Consider the following 22,132-nt stretch of genomic DNA (forward strand, 5'->3'; position numbering starts at 1 on the left):
TAACGATCTCACCCGAGATAATCTATTGCAAGAAATATAATTTAAAAAATGCTTCAGTTCAAGAGTTATTGTGTGGAATAACGTAGGTACGTTCTAACATCACAATATTATAAGACTAGCTTTATTTCAATGTAATTCATATCCCTGATTAGGGGAGTTTCAACCCACGACCATTTAGCATTAACATGTGTAGTAAAATGTTTTCTTTATTAGGATGTAAACAAAATCACGTCGACATCGTTAGTTCAAGAAGAAAAGGGCATTAGCTGCTCTCCTCACTGGTCTACTGTTTAGCGCTCATGCTTTTGGTGCACAAGGTTCCCTGTGGGGGAAGTATAAAACGCATTATAGGGGTTTATATCACACATTAAACTGTAAATCTTGTTTTACGATCCTGTCAAAGGGCGTAAATACAAATGAATCAAAAAGCTCTACTACTACAGGATTGCCAATAACAGGTTGGGGATATGTCTGTGAACCTGACCCCACCCACACCGACACTAAATTTAAAACATCTGCCAAAAACTAGTCTCGAAAAATGAATCGGAAGTCAGACTAGAAGTAGATTTTTAAATTCTAGACTAGACGAGAAATCTCACGAGTTTCATGGGCAAGTCTAGTTCATTCTAGTCTTAGATCTCAAACATTGTATTAGTGTTACATAATTCATAGGATAAAACTATAAATTGATAAAGTGATTGTAAATAGAATGAAAGGTCATTTATCACGTTTAGATATGGTCTAAATGTTGATATTGCAATTTAGTAGACAATAATCGTACTTTATTTTCTATCTATGACATTTACTATTTAATATCATCTAAATACATAGCACATTCTGAATATCTCATTTCTCCTTGTAAATAGGTCAAATAAGAAATAATGAAGGTCCGAAATTAAACTCTCGTCTAATGACATTACATTATTTAAAGGCTTAAGCTTAAGATATTTATGTCGCACTATGTAACGATTGAACTACTTAAACTATTTATGTGATTTTCAGGTATTTTTGTATTAAGGAAATTTCATCCATGGGACGCTTTTGTTTAATATTTGATTAATTGTGTACTATTAAGAAATACAGTATATACACTTCGTATATTCTTCTCTTAAACTTCGAAAGTTATAATTCTTTTATACCCTTGTTATTTCTCTACACTCCTGTAGCCGCGCGTAGTGTAATCGCTAACGCTCTCATGTTTGGTGCTAGTGGACCTGAGTTCAATTCCCGGTGGGGACACTCGGTCGAAAAGTTGTAAGAACTTTTTCAGGTCAGTCATCCTGAATGAGGGTTTTTTCATTCACACTAGGCAAATGCCGATACGGTACCTAGCATACAGCTTTGAGGTCGCTTCCTTCCTTCCCTTTCCTCGAATAGTGTGACCGCCGAGATACGTCATTCCTCATACGTGACGGGCTAACATGGCCATACATACCGAAAGATCAGAAATCTAATTCTAAATTCTCTATATTCTTATACTCTTATCTTTGCAAAGTCAGTTACTACGAAGTAATAGTTGTGTGCTATGAACAATGTTTATGTTAGTTTTGCTATGAGCTTTAAGGGATTTGGTGATAAATTATAGGGCTATATCATTTTTAATTAATGCTAATTATTTAACTGTTATTTCTACGTAAACCTTAAATTTCTTATTACTGAATGCGAAATCTCGCTAAGACTACTACCAAAAGTCAAGTACAGACGAGAAAGAATCCATCGAGATTCGAGACAAGACTTTTACAAAATCTACGACACGAGACGAGAAATCCTTATTTTCGTCTCGGAACATCTGTATGTGTAATCTTATATCTGTATGTGTAATAAAAATTGCGGTACATGTATGATGGCAGATTTTCACCGTAAAAATTTCGATATATGTGCGACTCGGGTAAAATCAGTGGTATGTGACATTTTCTAACTTGCCAGTAAACTGGAAAACAAAATTTCTACATTCTCATACAATGCAATGCAATGACACATAACAAACAAGCTTCCCCTGTCATTTGCAGGTACAATTCCGAAACTTAAACTATCTACATATTTTCCTATGATCTGATTCCAATTCATTCGTCAAACAGATCAATTTCACCGGAAGTGACAGTTACCATTATGTTAAATCCAATCCACTCATATATATTTAGGATACATTTGAGTTGTTTACAGATTTTCGTAGTACAGTATAAAATAATTTTCTTTGAGAAGCTTTCATCGTTAGTTGGCTGAAACGAAACTTTTCTTAGACGAAGTTTTGATTTCTCATGAAGTGAACAAATCAGCAACTCTTTTGGATTTGTCACAGACATCCAAATAAGATTATGCTTTTGTATGTGAGTGTGTGTATATTTGTTTATACTATAAGAGCCAGAAAGGGAGTATTGGAATATAAGGTTAGAATACCTAACATTATCCTATATTTTACATACATATGGCAACGTCTAATGGTAAAACGAAAAGATTATAGAAACAATCGCGAAACTCCAAGTAAAACTAGGCAAAAGGAAGTTTAACTAAACACGAAGAAAGTCGTTGCTTGACGGATTATCTCGAAGTAACAAGAGACAAACAAGGATCATTCCTTGCTCTGCTAAATCTTGAGAAGAGCAGAGAAGAATAAGAACTTCTAGGAACTGTATTGGAAGTTTTCTCTTGTAATCCTTTCTACAAACTTTCTTGAAGGAACAAGTTTCCGAAAAATAAAATCGAAGCGTAGATTTTAACGCTAACAAATTACGGATTTAACATTTAGTAAATCTGTTCCCTGTTTTGACATATTCCTGTTTTGTAGATATCCTTCGTACCAGATCATGCATTAGTTTCCAGCGTTTCAAGGTGAAATCACGAGCAAAAACGTCAACTTACGTAGCTTCAATAATTGTACTAGGTAGTCTGACTCAGTAATAAATTCATTCTATTTAGATTGTCACAAGTACTTATATAAAATTATGTCATACAATTACTCACTTAATTATTAGTAATAAATTATTCAGATATTCATTATTATTATTGTCTTTTGTTTACAGTTTAGGTTTGAGACTAATAATGAGAGAATTTCCTGTTGAGAGTACATTCGATGTACTTATCAGAGAAGCCATGGATGGTTGGGGAACATTAAATTGTCCTAAACTATTTCCAAGGTAAGTAACTAAGTTAGACTTTACTTTACAACTTTATTCCTAATTTGTTTGGAACATATATGTGGCTTCATTCATTTTTAAAATATACAGTATAAATATATTTTCGTATCCTAACTTAAAAAGTCGACAGCAAAGTTTTCTATTTAGAAAAGTATCAGTAGAATGTTCATGCTATCTAATTCTATCCTTTTTAACACGATGGATTAAAAAAGTTAAGGCTGCTGTGATTCTTTCAAACATTAAAATAAAATCTTACAATATTATTTATAAAGGATGTAAGGAGGGAAGATTTCGAAAATATGAAAGAATATTTGACTAGATAATTTATATACAAGAAAATATAATATATTAAACTTGTTACTGAGGGAGTATTCCTGTGGTATAGAGGGAATTATTCTTGTACCAGGACTCGAATTCAAAAATAGAAGCATTAGTTGAAGCGGCGCAAGTCTGTCTTCAACATTGGGGGGGGGGGGGCAGGTAAGACTGTTCAAATAATTTTTTTAAGCGATGTTCAAAATATTTATGAAGCTGAAAAGCAATGCTTTGGAGGATCAGGAGAGCTGAATTGTCTTCAACATTGGGAGGCGAGCAGATTAGAGGCTAATTCTGGGGTGGACATCAATTTCATCTCATTTTTCTTTGCGGCAATCGGACACAAATCACCACATTTCTTCCTTAAAACACATTTCAAATCGAATTATTGGGGGAACAGTCCCGCCAGTTCCAAGATTGGAATGGGACATGCCCCCTCATCCCCCCGGGATTTGCGCCAGTGATTAGTTGTACGATACCGGGGTCGGTAAGCTATACAGTTCCGTAAAGATCACCAGTCGTTAATTACTGGTTAGTTCCTTCCACCAAATTACTGATGACCTAAAGGAAAGAAAAAAGAAAGAGAGGAACCATATATAAAATAGTACTGATAATTATCAGGTTAGATTCCCGATTGTGTCTGTATATAGTTCGGGCAACTGCAACATAGAAGGATGTAAAATAAAAGTATGCACCTGAAACAAAAGATATTGCACATTAGTAACGTAAAAGAAGATATGATTTTGTATCAAAGTTTAATGGTGAGCAATGAGCTTCATGCAAAATTCATAGCGCTTACTTACCTACGCCAATGGAGGATGTGCTTAATAGTAAATGAACTTTCACAAACACTCTCCATTAAGAACTTCGTATCATTTAGTATATCTCATTGATATTTTTAGAAAAAGTAATTTTCACATAAATAATGTAACATTTTTCACGAAAAGCTACATAGTTTATACATTTTTTTTGAATAGGCTTTATAAAATGACAAATGGACTTACTACTATTATTTTGAAATAGGGCAATGGCCCTTGAAAATGTCGGAACGCGCACGAAATTAATACATACAAAGTTTCTAAAATACGCGCAGCATGAATAATAAAAAAAGAAGTGTTATGCGAATAGAAAATGCAGTGTGCACAAATATAAAGTGTTACGACGAAAGTATGGGTATTTTTCTTTTACTTAATCTCGTATTTACTAAAGCTATTTAATATTCTTTTTTAAAGTATTGTTTAACGTAAACGAAAGTCTAAAATCTGATATTTTAAAAAGCATAGCAATGGTGTAAAAGACAACATTGGATGCTGTATAGGAAAACGAAAACATTCTATTTCATGTTAGCGTCAGCAGACATAGGGATAATTCTAATGTAATTAATCAAAAATATGTTGGAAAATTTAGAGAATGAATAGTGTACAAGAAAACAATCCTAGTGTTCTTTTTCTTTGGAATAAACTTTCTTTGAAAGCCGAAAAATGGGTCAAAAAAGTTAAAGATTTAACGTTTATACTATTGTATGCATAGGATTATATTTATCATATATTTTACAACAATATAACCCACAAAACTTCCTAAACTTCAAAGATACTATAAATAGTTATATAAAACATTTTTCACTTATCATAAAGCTTTATTGTTTCTTTCAGCGTGGGTCAGGTTCAATTATTGTCTATATTCTATAAGGTTCCAACTATTTACATAAACATTTGTTTCTTCGCTAAATTAATAATAATAGATGGAAACAGCGACTGTCTCTTTCCAATTTCGTTGAAATGTTTTGACCATGGAAAGAAAGACCAATATATTTTTATATAAATACAAAATTTACCATATCTTGGCATAATTGAATTCTTTTTCTAAGTTCTTTGTTCTCAGCAATTCTTTATATTTCTACTCCATCTACTCCCAGCTTTTCAACTTGATACTTGTATTTTTAAATATTCGCAAAGGCACAGACTTCAAAATGCAGATATTTGTCTTTACCCATCTACGAATATATAGGAACTTAATGGCTTTTCAATTTCCGAGTTCTGTTTTGATCAGAGCCGTAGCTAGAGATTTCTGCGCCCGGGGCGAGATTAGAATTTGGCGCCCCCTACGCTCATCTCACCAACTTTTTTTTTTTTTTTTTTTAAGGAGCAACATTTGTTGTTATGCTGCGCTAAAATAATGTCTTTCGCCGCAAATAGAAAAATCAATATTATAAAAAATCCTTAAAAATAAAACTTATAAATACAAAATACTTTACCGTATGAACAGTATATATTTCTTAGGCAGTAGAAAAATATAAGTAAAATCATTAATGTAATACAGTGTTGTTATTCACATAACACTACTTCAAATACACTGGAACATTATTACACAAATCTGATGAAATCAACAAACAATAAAAATTTAAACTGAAATGGTTTTAAAAAATGAACACAGTGAACAATTATTTTAGAACGAAAAGGTTTCTCGTGTGAGAACAAAGCTACAGGTTAACTTTTCTTGCCTTCCGAGTAGCAAAATCATTTATAACGTCGTCGAACACAAGTGACTGAACACGAAGCTTTTCAACAGATAAAATAGCGAGGTTAGTAAGTTTTTCTTGACACAAGGAAGAGCGCAAGTAATTCTTTATAAGCTTTAGCTTGCTAAAACTCCTTTCACAAGATGCAATAGAGCAAGGCAATGTTAAAAGTATTTTCAATGCAGTGACAAAATTAGGGTATAACTCAAGACATGATATTTTATGAATGAACGTAAGAGCAGCAAGAGGGGACAATTCTTACAAACTCTCCAAGTGAAAGTTTTTCAAAAATGCTTGCGCATGGTATTTAAAGAACAACAGTTCTTGAAGCAACTCACCTCCATTCATATCCATAGGGTACAATAAGGCCAGATCAGAGACACCTTTCCTCAATGTTTTTTCTGACATAACTGCCATATTACTTGGAATAATTACTGAAAAATCCTCCAAAACTCCGTTCATGCGCTGGAATCGATCAGCTATTTGTGATGTAATTGAATCCAACGCACAAAACAAGATCTTTCTCATTTTGTCTTCTATATTGATGAGTACAGATTCATCCTCTGTAACTTCGTCAAAAAACTTGGCTCTCTTTCTCGGACGAGGCTCTTCAATTGTGATCATCATATCATTGCAGATCTCCTTGCTTTTCTCAATAGCCTTGGTCACAATTCTTTCCCGGTTGGCAGCAAAGAAGCTCCTCAGTCCCTGTAAGTGACTGACAGTTATATTTACAGTAACTGTCTTTTCTTGCAGTCGTAGGTTAATGTTGTTGATAGCATCAAGGATATCATTCCAGCAGAATAAAAACACAAGAAAATCAAACTTCTTAAGACTGTATAGGAGGCACTTGGCACCATTTACAGTTTCGGGGGTTTCTTTTGAAAAGTCCGAAAGTTCTTCCAAAGCAGCACAGACATCCGGAAATTGGGTGCTTAGAGCATGTACTGCATTTTGCTTCGAAGACCACCGGGTTGCTGAATGTCCCTTCACAGTAATATGAACATGATTTTTTAAAATATCCCAGCGATGCGTTGACTTACTAAAAAAATTGTAAACATTTTGAATTACCCCAAATCCATTGACAATTTCTATTTCCACTGATGCAGCGTGAACACCATCTAAATTTAATGAGTGCGATGCACAAGGAACATAACGAGCGGCAGGAAACTGCTGAGATATGCGAGCTTGAACACCCGAGTACTTCCCCGACATAGTACTGGCATTATCAAAGCACTGACCACGGCAATTTGACATGGGAAGGCCATCATTCTGAACAGCACGTAAAATGTCTTCAGTTAAGATAGCTCCAGTTTTTTGTTCGTAGTAATGAAGCCTACGAAACTTTCTTCAATTTTGCACTCTCCATCAGAAGATATTGTAATACAACGATAAATCTGGGACATCTGCTCTTTATGACACATCTGGAGTCGAGTCATACAAAATGGCAAAATATTTTGCTTTTTTAATGTCCTCAATTATTGCCTGACGTACACAATTTCCAGCTAAGTAGACAAGTTCATTCTGAATTTGTGGAGATAAATATGTCACAGCAAGAGCTGATGGGGAGTGCATAATTTTTGAAACGTGAGATTTTAATACATCATCATACTTCGCTAACAACATGAACAGATCCAATAGATTTCCATGTTGTCCTGTGTTTCCATCAGCTTTCTTCCACGAAACATCATCGCCTCGTAATGCAAGATTTCTTGATGCCAGAAACAAAATGCAGTCTAATATTTCTCGCAGTATATGTCTCCATTTTCCAGTTTCACTCACAATTCGCTGTTGTAGTTCGTTGTCAATAGCAGTCCTATTTTTCAAACGAGAGAATAGCTGCCTCCACTCTTCGAAAGCATTTTTATGGATCGGTGAAATTTCGTGATCCGGAATTCTCGGATTAAGTTTACGCCAGTAGGAAAATCCTTCAGCACGGCAAAACTGTGACGAATCAGGTTTTGCGAATAAGAAACAAGGAAGACAATACACACTTTTTTTGCTTGGAGAATATGCTAACCATGTTCTTTCAACTTCAACATTATTTGGAAGTGTACGAGTAAACCACCTTTTTGAAAAATACCGCCCATCATCGTGTTCTGTTTCTCTGGTGTAGTCCGCATCCTTGTTCTGGAACTCTACATTATTCTCTGTTATGTAACACCTAACTGAGTCTTGCTGTCTTTGCTGAAAAGGCACCAACCCTATATCACATGAAGCGACAACTTGTGGAAACACTGTTTCCTCTTGTATTTCTTGTATTTTCCCAAGCAATGAAGGATCTGTTGGACCACTTTCTTGTGCAGTGTCTGATGGCTTATAGGAAGCACTGCTTCTTCTTACTCCAACACTTGATTCGTGAACGAGAAGAGAACATCCGGGTTGAAAAGCATCGCATTCTGTGTTCCCAGCAGATGTGCTCTGAAAGCAAAATAACATTATTTAACAAGTTGAAATAGCTTTAAAATATCATTTTAAACTTATGATGCTGAAGTAATTAGTAAAATTTATATTACTTTCTGTACAGAGCAATGGCGTGTGATGACAAATTTTTAGGGGGAGGAATGTAATGACACTATTTAATAAATCTACACAGGGAACAAATTATAACTACGGTGGTCACCGAACACTTGGTTCTTCAATATTATCAGAGCGGGGCGATTTTATTTCCAGTAGCTAGCCACTCCTGGATGAAACTAATTCAACGCGATCAAAACTATATTATTACGACCACTCACTTCATTGAAACGATGAAAAAAGTGTCACTTTCGACGCTTCGTGCTGCCTTGTCAGATGCCATCTTGGTAAAAAAAGAACAAAAAAAAAAAAAAAAAAAAAAAAAGACGGTCATTTTGCGAAAATACGTTTTCCGACTATCCTCCGTCCGGGGATTGGACGATTTTACAGCATGGATAGAAATGTCATAAAGTGCTATATATGTAAACTATCATGAAATGGTTATAATATATAGGTAACTGTTTCAAGTGGAGGCTATGCTCTCCTAAAGCCCCGTCTGTATTTTGTGCTTTGTCACGACTTAGATCTCATCTAGTTCTTTAATTTAAAATTAATTTCTTCGAAATCGGTTGAGAAATGGGTGAGTTCTAGTGGAACAAACAAAAACTTTTTGACTGCTAAGAGACCTTCGTTCTGCTCCACTCTGAAAATATTAAGTTTTATGCAGGAAATATGAAAGTGGTAATAAAGCTATTACTATACTATACATACTATACTAGCTTAAAACATAAGGTAGAATATGTCATGATCCTGAACTGTACGGTTTCAAAAATATTTGCATGTTAATTAATTATCATAATTTCAGAGAATTATCCAAATTTCTCAGAAGATACAGACACTAATGATAATTGTTTAATAAACATGAAGATTTGATGCATATCGTTGGAACAAGTTTTCAGTTTTTACAAAATACTCATATGCTAACTGTTTTCAATCGAAATAATTAATTATGTTGATGAATTGAGTTATTTAATGTCTTTACACACCGACTGGATGATTTGTGACAGTGTGAATGAGTGGATGAATATGAAAGGCATGAAGAGACACACAAACATCAGTGCCTTACCAAGGATTCGAATCTACGAACCCTGCTATCGTAGCTCGTATTCTCACCGTCGAAATAATTAAATCAAATAATTAATGTTAATGATAATTTTAATTAGCGATTTCGTAAAAAGTAAAAATATTCTCGCTATATACATATCACATTTTCATGTTTACCTAAAAATATTTTGTGTGTGCCTATCTTCGGGGAAAATTTGGATTATTCGTTGAAATTATGATATTTATATGCAAAAACCTATTAAATAATTTTGAAACTTTACACTGTAGGAAGTGTATCTTGTTACGATCATGAACCTATTCAATAATAATGTAGTAATAATATTTCTTTGACCCTGACAATTTAGTAAACAAGAAGTGCCTTTATTATAAATATTCATTATTACAATTGAAAAGTAATATTGGTTGTTATTTTGTTTCTAACACATGATGCAACATGCTTTTACGTTTCTACCTCCTGGCCTCGACTGGACTGAGTGGCTTGGTCTTTATATAATATAGCTTACTGATAATTCAAAGCATATATAGATTATGATACGAATATATCTATTACCACTTTGATCAACATTTGTGACACAATGTTGCAAAAAATTGTATTATTAATGTTGTTACTTCTCAAAGTATTGACTAAGCTACAGGTCATATATTTGAATATTTATATCGAACAAGCAATAAATAAATAAATAAACCAGCCTCGAAAATACGTGTCTGAATTTATGTCTACAATGTAGGTTGCAGCTAGGGTAGCTAAATGGTTACAATCGTTTGGTTGATAATCAGAAACTCTGTTGGAGCTAATTGAAAGCCTTAGATTCCTGTTAGTCTCGTTGCATGAAGTGGGCCTTAAATAATCTGAAGTTTATTCTACCCGCACCTAACTGATGCAGCTGATCTGATATTCTTTTAAAAGAATGTAACATTCAAATCTTGTTTTATCATCAAAAGTCATGGCAAGTGATGTAACTCATAGATCTAAAAATATAGAATATGAAACTTTATAGAAATATATTACTTACTTCTTCCTGTTGTGTTCTTTGAGTTTCTGGCGAATCTGTATGGGAATCGGAAGAATCTTCGTTGTCATCAGTGGATATCTTCTTCATAAACGTCTTCAAAAGCTTTGCACTTCTCATGTCTTCGTTGGCCTGCATCTTCTTTCTTTTTCTGTTTTGAACACCAGAAAGTTTTTTAGGAGGCATGATTAAGTATATACTATAACAGTCTAAGTATTAATTAAAAATTCAAAAAAATAACTTTGAAAACAAAGACAGACTAAAAATACAACGATAGAAAGCTCGGTTTCGTAAACACACCTACACAAAAAGTGACTTAACAATACTCTTTCCTTGCAAACTGTGTGTCTGCTCTGTTGTAGCTAAATTTAAAAATAAAATAGCACGGACTCTTTGTGCAGGAGCGGGAAACAAACAATTCTGTTTGTATTAATCATAGCGCTCTCTTCGAATTTCATGTTTATCCTAAGGTTCTGGATAGATATAGCAACAAGCGAAAACACACACACTATTGAAAAAGATTAAAGAAATTCGAATAGCGTTATAACTGGACAAAACTGCCATGAACAGTTTTCTCTTGCCTTGAGGCATGCTAAACAGAAACAATGAGAAAGTGCACATTGCACTTTTCTTGGACAGACTCGCAACAGCCAAAACCGATCATTATACATTCTTTTACAAATAAGAGCAGTTTTCAAGACACTTATTTCGTACTTTTCGTTAAACTTGGCAAAATTACCTTTGGTAGGTATACAGGTCAACTTTGAGAACAGTTATAGAAATTTACAACTATTTACGTTTTCACACTATCGATAAGAAAAGAAATTTCAATACATCAGAAGCTCTGTGCTTTTAAAATGTTCGAAATGAGTAACATCATTAATTTCCAACAAAAATTGTATACTTTTGAAATTATATTCTGTATGTGACCACACAAATAGCATTTTAATTTCGATTCTTTTACATTAAAAAAATATTTTGTGAAATGTAACACTAGATCGCACCTTGTATATCACATCATCATTAACAAATATTATATATTAACTTCCTTTAAGTAATAAGTAAAAGCTTGTGACTCTTATGGAAATACTTTGGGTTGCGAGCGAAGCGAGCAAGATTTTTTTTTTTTTTTTTTTACCAAATCCATTTCTTTCTAAACCAACAACAATATTGATTTATTAGGGCGCCAACACTTTCACGAGGCGCCCCGTTGTTTACTATCGTCTAAAATTTTTCCTTTCTTCTTGCTCGTTCGGCGCACCCTTGCTGTCAGCGCCCGGGGCGACCGCCCCGCTGGTTCCCCCTAGCTACAGCTCTGGTTTTGATTCTAATGGACTTTTTTTTATTTAGAACATATATCACATCTCAATATACTTAAATCAAGGAGACAAAGTAAAAGTTTGCAAAATATTTATTTGTGTCCACTGGTTTCAAAAGAAAATGGGGAACGTTATACAACTTCATTTAAAATGCATATAAAAGAGAAGAAAAGTTGCACTCTTAGCCAATAACAATTATAAATTTTAAGTAATTCAATCGATTGAAATCTAATTACTACAAGATTATTTTTTTAAATGTGTGTTTAACCATTTATGGAAATGTTCGGATAGATAATGGAATTTGAAGGTTTTCAGACTATGAATATACATTAATGCATATAAATAAATCACATATTTAACACAAAAACTAGAGACTATTTTAGTGTTTCATAAGATATCAAACCATTATTTCTGAAGCTTCTTATATTCGCGAAGAATGCTGACATTCATCAATTTTTGCCCTGCAGGTAATTTCAAAACTCTTAAATTACAAGTTCATCCCGACTCTTAAGCTGGGCGAGGTGACACTCCACTTTAAATTGGCAAATTGACTATGTGTTATGTGGCATAAAGATCTTGCTTTTCTCTTTCTAAAACTTTTAACGTAAAAAAAAAATTGAATATGATGGAGCAACGCCCTATCAATCAGGTAAATTGTATTTTGTTAGGGTGTTTCCGTTACTTTGGGGAGGATATATCAAAATACAATAAGGTCTTTCGCACTCAATGGACATTTCCTTTTTGACAAAAGGTTGTAATTTAAAGACATGATCTTGTAGAACTAAAAACTAACTAACTAACTCTATGGCCTATGGAACCCGGAGGTTCAATGCCGCGTTCACAAAAGCTCTCCATTGACTTCTATCCTTAGCTAACTGCATCCAGTTTCTACTTTGTATTCCAATCTCTGCGAGATCCATCTTAATATTGTCCTCTCATCTGCGCCTAGGTCTTCCTAATGGTCGTTTTCCGATTGGTCTTCCAGTCAAGACTTTGAAAGCGTTTCTACTTTCTTCCATTCTAGCTACATGACCTGCCCACCTAAGCCTCCTAGACTTGACGACCCTAACAATGTTGGGTAAACCATATAAATTATGTAGTTCCTCGTTATGAAGTTTCCGCCATTCCCCATTCCCGTTCCTCTTGGGTCCGAATATTCGTCTTAGGATCTTGTTCTCAAATACTTTCAGTCTATGTTCTTCCCTCAGAATAAGTGACCATGTTTCGCAGCCATACAAAACAACAGGCATGATTATCGTTTTGTATATTTTAAGCTTCAAATTCCTCGAATGAATTCGCGACGACAAGAGATTTTGAACCGAATAGTAACACGAATTCCCTGCTTTTAGTCGACATTTAATTTCTTCTTGAATATGATTTTCCTCTGTTAATATTGATCCTAGATATTTGAAACTATCCACTTTATCAAAAGTATTATTTAATATTTTAACGCATCCATAATTTGCTGTATTCCGGTTCTGACGCACTTCCATGTATTTAGTTTTCTCTACATTTACTTCTAAACCCATGTCCCTACAGGCGTTTAATAAGGTCTCTGAATTTCTTTCTATTGTTCTCCTATCATTACCTATTAAATTTACATCATCAGCATATGCCATAACCTGGTGAATACCGTTCAATTGTAGGCCCTGGTTGCTATCTTTGATTTTCCTTATAGCGTATTCCAGAACGAAGTTAAATAATAATGGTGATAACGCATCTCCTTGTTTCAGGCCATTTTCGACGTGAAAGCTCGTGGACAAAAATTTTCTTACACGGACTTTACTTTCGGATTCATTTAAACATATCTTAATTAATCTAATTAGCTTTCTCGGTATTCCAAGTTCTGTAAGAACGTTGTATAATGTTTCTCTCCTATCCGAGTCGTACGCCTTCCTAAAATCAATAAATAGTTAATGTACCGAGGTATTGTATTCCCACTTTTTTTCGAGTATTTGGCGAATGGTAAATATTTGGTCAATAGTTGATCGATTTCGTCTAAATCCGCACTGATAATTTCCAATAATTTCATCTGCTTATGGGGTCAGTCTTGCTAATAAAATATTTGAAAGGATTTTATAGGATGTTGACAGAAGAGAAATGCCTCGATAATTATTAGTCAGTTTTGTTGCCTTTCTTGTGGATTGGAACAATGATTGATTCTTTCCACTCTTATGGCAATTCTTCCTTGTTCCAGATAAGGAGAATGAGTTTGTGTATCTTCTTCCACAATTTTTCGCCTTCAGCTAAAATTAACTCAGCCGGAATTTCATCTACACTCGGAGATTTGTGTTTCTTTAATTTCTTTATGGCGGTTTCTACTTCTATTCGGTTGGGTTCTGGAATATACGGTTCTGCGGTGTGTATCTCCTTTTCTCCACGCACACTAGTTTTTGGTTGCGTGTTAAGCAAATCGTCAAAGAAATCTTTCCATCTATTTAAGATGCTATTCGTGTCAGTGAGAACTGTACCGTCAGATTTCTTTAATATATAAGCACGAGGTTGATAGCCTTTCTTAAATTCGTTAATTCCCTTATACATTTCCTGGATGTTTTTATTTTTACTATCATCTTCAAGTTCCTTAATTTTAGCTTTCAGAAAATCGCGTTTCTTTGTTCTAAAAGTTTTGGAAGTTTCCCGCCTGATATCTGCGAAATTTTGTGTAGTTATTTCATTCGGATTTTGTAGCCAGCGTAATTTTGCCTGTTTTCTCTTTTCTGCTAGTTTTATGCATTCCTGGTCGAACCTGGTACGTATTTCCGCGTGTCCCAATTTTTCTTTTGCTGAAATTTTAATGCTATCTCTAATTTCAATCCAGGTATCCTCAACACTAGTGCACTCCGAATCTTCTAAAGCCGAGAATCTATTCGAAACTTTAATCTGGAATTTCTCTCTTACCTGGCTCTCTTCTAATTTCTTTAAATTGAATCTCTCTGTTTTCGGACAATGAATATTACCTTTATTCAACGATAACCTCTCTCGTATTATCGCTGCTACCAGGTAGTGGTCAGTGTCACAATCAGCTCCTCTAAACGACCGGACATCAATTATGCTAGATTGCCTTCTTCTATCTACTAAAACGTGATCAATTTGATTATGTGTTTTCCCGTTTGGTGATGTCCAAGTGTATTTATGAATGTCGCGATGTGGGAATTTTGTACTCTTCACGATTAGGTTTTTAGATGTTGCAAAGTTCACGAGTCTAACACCGTTATCATTACTTTCCTTATGCAGACTTTCGTTCCTTATAATCGGTTTGAAAATATCCTCTCGTCCTACCTTAGCATTGAAATCCCATAATAGAGTTTTCATATGGTATCGCGGGAGTTGGTCAAATATCCGTTCCACTTCTTCGTAAAAACTGTCTTTTATATCGTCATCCTTATCTTCCGTTGGGGCATGTACATTTAAAACAATAATATCGCATCAGCGTCCCTTAAGAGTAATAAAAGAAAGTCTGTCAGTAACAAATTCAACCCGTTTAATTGCTGGTAATATACGTTTATGAACGAAAAACCCTGTTCCTAACTGGTGATTTTTATTTCCTTCCCCGTAAAAGAACGTACAATTTCCGGATCTTGTAGAACTAGTCTTCAATATACACGGTGTACCAGATACCAAAAATCTCAGAAAGATATTTCTTCATTACGGAGATTCAACGCTTCAAACAACGCAAAAATGAGTTGGTTACATCACAGCAACAAAAACAGGCGTTTTGGCGTGACCTCATAATTCGGTATTCCTCTCTGAGCCGTATTGAAAGCTTCAGGTAATTTTCATATTGCACTTTCTTACTGTAAACTACATATACAGTTAGTGGAATAGTATAAAGGAAAAGTGACAAAATAAGTAATACAACGTGTTAATAAGAATTATTCTCCTAGTTTAAAATACATTAATGGTCATTTGCAATGTTCTATCATTACAAATATTTTAGATACCGGTACTGTACATTTAAGCAGGATTATTTTATTATTGTATTACATCAAAAGCATTAGGGGTGGTATTCAGAAAGAATTCGTTAGTTGAGCGTTAGTTACACGATTAGTGTGAGTTGTATTAGCTCTGTACTAAGGAGAGTGTACTTATTAGTATTCAGAGTCTGTTTGTAGTTACGCTAATTAGTTGATATTGGAATGATTAACTAATATAGCCCCAATACCTAAGGTGAGAAAAATAAATGTGGCAACTATGGAAATACAGACTTACGCATGCGTAGTCTGTAAAAATGAAAACATATGAAATACGAAATTCGAAATGTTTTCTTTGTGGTTTGATATCACAAGAACTTATAAATAGTTACGAAATCGAATTAGTATTAACGTATTCATTTCTGAGAGATATATTTACGGGGGATATGTGCAGAAGTCAATTACTATTAGTGACAATAGTGTTGTTAAAGCTGAGACGGTATCTTGTTAAAGCTGAGACGTAAGTTTATAAGAGGTGGCAATGCTGCACAGCGGGTTAGAATCTTAACAACCTGGTTAAAATATGAAAACAGCGTGCAATTTGGATGGGTTTATGCACTCTTAGGGTTTTGAGATCGCTGATAACGATAATGACGTCAATAGTAAACAACCGCCGCTGTGCAGACTGCCGCTGTTGCCGCCTTTTACAAACCTTAATTCTCAGCTTTAACAAGATACCGAATATCTCTGTCAGTACGTGAATGATCGATCTCACATAACCACGGTACTACTCCTCATGCTCTACCAGCTTCCATTATAGGTTTTAAACCGTACAGTACTAGTGACCTTTTCCGAGGTATTGTACCTTTTCCAAACTTAACTTTTCTCTTCTGTTAATGACAACACTGTCCAGCTGACCCTTCTAGACTTAGAGTCAGCTTAAACAGTTCTTGTCAATATTTAATTTAAGGTGTACAAAACGTTAGTACCGTATGCGCCAACGGTATTTGTACATGTTTCACGTTATTTCTCGAAAAGTTTGCAACACTGATCTGCGTTTACTATCTCTTTTGTCTTTATTTTCATTGCTGTTTCCAATGATGATATCCAATTTAGTTCATTTAATTTATAAAATCATAACTTTCTCTTGGGTTGGCAACACTGTTCATCCGGTGATGTTCTTCAATACACGGGCAGATGTCGTTCTTTCTCTACTTGCTAGTGCAAAGTTTCGTTTCTCTGTCTCTTTTAGTTTCTCCGTTATCACGGTTGGTAATTCTAAATTATATTATAATGTGGAAACCTAATTTCATGACTTTGTCGTCAAGTCGGCACGGGTAAACGTTCTCGTAGATAGCTGCTATTTCACTAATGCGTGTTTACGGCCACATAGAATACATTTGGAGTGTGCGCGTATCGCAACATGAAACTATCCAAATAAGGGACACCCTAATATATATATATCAGCTCCTATGCACAGGAATCTTCGAAGCAAAAAGTTTTGTTACCAAAGTGCATGTGTCGAATGATGTGGTGATGCTTCTGAAATCAGGGGCGTCTCAGTAATACTTCTACGGCGGCAACTTCAAATTTTAAATGGAAACATGTGTTTATTTTGCCGCCAGTGAAACAATCGCAAAATTTTGAACAATTTTCAGAGAAAACACTTTGCCACATCTCTTACCATTTGGAAGCTATACGAGCTCATTAATGAGTCAATGCCAGGATTTTTGCAACCTGTAACTCAAAAGGAATAGCAAATAATTGCTTGAAACTAAGCCGAATTACAAAAGTGCATATGAGGAAACAAACGGTGCAATTTTCGAAACAGTGGCGTCTCGGGAATAAGTTTATTGGGGGCGGCCAACTTCAAAATGTCAAATAGAAACAGGAGTCAATTTTACTTGCGTTGAAAGAAGCGTTGAGTGATTTTAGTAGGAATTGTCGTTAGTAAATAATAATATTCATGCTGTATACGAATTTGGAGGCATATTAGGGGAATGTGGAGAAAATTATAGGGCTTTATCGCGATAATACGCTGCACACTATCCAGTCGGACAAAGCTATTTCCTACATTCTTCTGCGGAAATTAGCAACACTATTGCGGCAGGCAGAGAACATTCCTCGAAACTATGGTGTCTGGAAAGGAATCATATAAAATGGAAACATTGTCATTGATGTACTTTGAGCTGCTGCAATGAATGCACATGTACAAAGTGTCCTCATGAAGATCACACGAGAGTGTGGTTTCGGTCAAGGTAGTGTACCGTGCATTCTAGGAAAATACAATTTTTGTCCGAACCACCTCTGCATCACAAACTAAGTGATGGCTGACCGCAATTTACGCCTTCTGTTCTGCAGCTGGGTAGTCAACCAATTGTGAGAATGTCTGAATGTCGTAGTCTTCACTGTATGGACTGATGAAGTACATTCTGCAATGATGACAACGTGAATGTCCACAGTGCACTAATGTACTTACTTATCACCGGAGAATCCGCACGAGATTTGAGAAGTCAATCAGCACGACGATGGAGCATTAAAGTGTTGGGTGGACTTCTAGAGACTCAGGTCATTGTGTTATTGTTTTTAGAGGGTCATTTAAGAGATACAATGTTTCGTGATTTCTTGCGGGAACATATACAAGCTGCTACTGGAAAATTACCTCTCCATATACATCAGACTATGTGGTTTCAATTAGATGGCTGACCAATACAGAATGCTGGCATCTGTAGGGAAGAGTTACGTGTTCTATTTCCGCAACGCTGGATTGGGAGAGGTTCCAACGCAGAGTTATTCCGAGATCTCCCAATCTGCTTGTACGGACTATTTGTTCTGGGGTCGAATTTAGGACCTTGTTTATGTCAATAGATCAACTACAATGTGCAACATGAAGCAACGCATTACAACTCCATTCGGAAACATCAACATGGCCGAGCTTGAAGCTGTTGTTCATAATTATGTAAAGCGAATAAATCGCTGTATTGCTGTTTGTGGACATCACTTTGAGCATTTGTGAAGCAAAGGCTGCATATACTTGTAGAAGGTAAGATGATACTTTACATACGCTTCTTTCTGAATTTGCTCTATTGCAAATAACCAGGTTCATGCCCCACGTTTTGCTTAACCCTTTGGTAATACGAGATTCTTTACTTTCCTTCCTTCGTTTCGATCAATTGTTTTATGTTTCGTTTTGCTACATCGTAAATCATCTCATCATCTTTTTCCCCAACAACTCTGCTTCCTATAGGAGCCCTACGGTACCAACTTTCATGAAGTATTGCCTATGAAAGAGGTTCAACATTTAGTGATTTTTTCAACGCAAGCAAAATCGACAGCTGTTTCTCTTTGAGTTTGAAGTTGGCCACACTCAATAGAGGTATTGCTGGGACGCCACTGTTTTTGAAAATTGCATTGTTTATTTCCTCATGTGCACTTTCTTACTTCAGTTTAGTTTCAAATAATTATTTGATACTCCTTTTGAGTTGCTGCATGCAGAAATCCTCGCATTGACGTACTAATAAGATCGTATAGCTCCCAAACAGAAAGAGATATGGCAAAGTGTTTCCTCCGAAAGTTGTTCAAAATTTAGCGATTGTTTCAGGGGGACAAATTAAACCCCTGTTTCTATTTAAAACTTTGGAGTTCCCTCCATATAGATATTAATGAGATGCCCCTGATTTCGGAAGCATCACCAATTGATTCCGAAATGCACTTTGGTAATCAAATTTTTTGTTTCAAAGATTTCCATACACTAGGAGCTGAGTTAAGACCCTGTTACGGATTTCGTGAATCACAATATATTTATAATGTGTGTATATCTTTTGCATGTATGCGGATGGATAAAAAAAAAAAAAAAAAACATTACCACTAGATATGTATGCACAAAAAATCGTGGTGATAGTTGTTGGGGAAATTACCCAATAAATTCCTTCAAATTGGAAGCATTTCATATGTCAATGGAATAAAAAAAATAACTGGTAGTGATCAGTCTTTGAAAAAGGCTAAATTCGTTGGGTTAAGTTCTAACCTGTTAAGCCTCATTTCTAGAACTGTTCTAAGTTCGAAAATGTTATTATTACCCTTATTTACCTTCGTTTTTAATGTTCGCACGCAAACAGCAGCTTGCGTGTCTCTTTACTCCTATCACTTTCATACCTTCATTCTCACCATCGTGGTTAATCCGATCGGGTAGAAGAGCGTAATTAACTAAGCAGTCACCACCATCAAAATACCGAACACCTATTTCAGACTTCGACCGTTTCTGATGTTGAAAACGCTCCTATGTGTACTGTAAGTCATTCCTTAGCAGCATGTATGTTGATGTTGAGTTGATTTCGCGTTTAACATCCCTTTAAGCAGCGAGGCTATATGAGACGGTTGGTAGCATGTAGCCTATATCACATCGACATTAAGAAATCATATATAATAACTTCCTTTAAGTAATAAATAAAAGCTTGTTGTGACTTATTGAAACGCTTAGATTGCGAGCAAGACAATTTTTAACAAATCTACTTCTTTGCAAACGGACAATATTGATTTAATAGAGCGCCAAAACTTTTTTCGGGGCGACGCGTCGTTTACTCATTTGCAACACTTTTTCTTTTCTCTTGCTCTTTCTGTGGCTCTTTGCTATCAGCGCTTACGCCCCCCAGCTACGGCTCTGACTATAAATTCAATTGGGGTTCCAAAAAAACTTGTATGCCTATTGGAAATGGCCAAGTTCTATTGTTGCCTACGAGGAATTTTACTGTATATGACATGGCAATGTAAATATGCAATAAGCTTTCTCTAAATTCCTACATCCAAAAAATTTACCAGTACACTTTTGGAGACAATACAATATTTGATGTCAGGACTGTCTCTGTTGAAAAACATAAACGAATTACATAGCCTTCTGATAAGTTCATTTCTTCACTTCACAATAATCGGCCATGTAATGGACGACTTGTTTCTAAACTGAGTTCAGTTGTTCCGTTGGCTATGGTCTATTTAGAATACATCAAAATAGTTTCTTAGTTCTCTTTAACAAAAATTACCAAGTGATCATAACAATGCTTTATACATTACATGAAAAAAGAGGGGTTCTTAGGCATTGTTAACATTTCCGGCCAAAGCAATCTAACATTCATTGTAATGCCTTGTAAACATTGTTAGGACCATTGTTGTCAATGAAGTTTTTTGTCTTTATTTTTAAAGAAAGAATCTGCCTTTGTTGTTTAGCGAGATGTCCATTGTTGCTAATGATGCTCTTTGATGCAGTTCATGTTCTTATCAAGAAAGAAAAAATAAAGGAGAAAAGTCAAGAATAAAAAAAGTTTGACTTTTTACAAAAAAAAAAAAAAAAAAAAAATCCTGTTAGCTTAAAGGAATGTACTCGTTTTTACGGTTTAACTCCAAATTACTTCGTTCATAGACTTTTTTCTTGTTTTACTTTTTTTTTAAAAGTCTTCTTTCTCAAGTCAAATACAAAAGAAATAAAAAAAAAAGAAGGATTTAGTCGACCAGAAAAGTTAATTTTTAAGGTCAAAGGTAGTTTTTCTTCAGTCTATTGTCCATTGACCTGTTGGGCATCATGACTGGCCTCCTAATTTCTTCCTCGAGTAAAGCATATTTACCTGTAAGATTTGAGAAGTGAATTACAATCTTTTAAGTCTCGTTGTAAAGTCATGTAGGCCAGAGTTTCTACGCCATAGTTTGCTTTGGCTCATTTACATAATTCACAGGGATGCTGCTGAAGATGTAATATAAAAAGAAAGAAAAAAGAAAAGAAAAGAAAAATAAACATTCAAATAATTCTTATTCTACTCGACCATAGTTTTACTGATCTTAAAGGTTTATCTTCTTAAAACATGTTTTGAGGTGAGTCGCAGGCGATAGAAAACTACGTCGAGTACTGGTGTAGAATACTAGTTTAGACTTACACATAGTCGTTAAAATAATCTTCTTTAATTTGGTTTTCAAAGAGTTTGGTTTACCAACGAAAAATCAATTATACGAGGGTCATTCGGAAAGTAAAGAACGTTTTTGTATAAACACTCTAATAACTGATATACAAAAGCGAAATTTGTGTTACATACTATGTGATACTTAAGTTACTTTTCGACATAGTCGCCGTGTAAATTTAAACACTTGTCATACCGTGGTACAAGTTTTTCTATGCCTTCGGCATACACAGTTGCCTCCAAACTGTTGAACCGTGCAGCCCATCAACCGTGCAGCCCAGCTGCACGAGTTGAAAGAATTCGTGCAGCCCATCAATAGTGAATCGCCTATCCTCTTGAATTTTCCGCTCAATTCTTCCTTTGAGTTCGTCAGTCACAACAGAAGGCCGGCCCGAGCGTTC

The 22,132-nt window shown here is 35.1% G+C and overlaps 1 protein-coding gene across 1 annotated transcript in view; it reads left to right on the plus strand.

The window, feature by feature from the left end:
• Positions 1–22,132, plus strand: part of LOC145689715 (uncharacterized) — a 66,121-nt gene that overhangs the window by 38,695 nt on the left and 5,294 nt on the right. Inside the window, exon 2 of the mRNA XM_081763915.1 lies at positions 3,021–3,134. Coding sequence (XP_081620041.1) covers positions 3,021–3,134 — 114 coding nt within the window. The remainder of the gene's footprint in view (positions 1–3,020; positions 3,135–22,132) is intronic.

Source organism: Thermobia domestica, chromosome 1, assembly GCF_964235325.1.
Source record: "Thermobia domestica chromosome 1, izTheDome1.hap1.1, whole genome shotgun sequence".
Taxonomy (NCBI): domain Eukaryota; kingdom Metazoa; phylum Arthropoda; class Insecta; order Zygentoma; family Lepismatidae; genus Thermobia; species Thermobia domestica.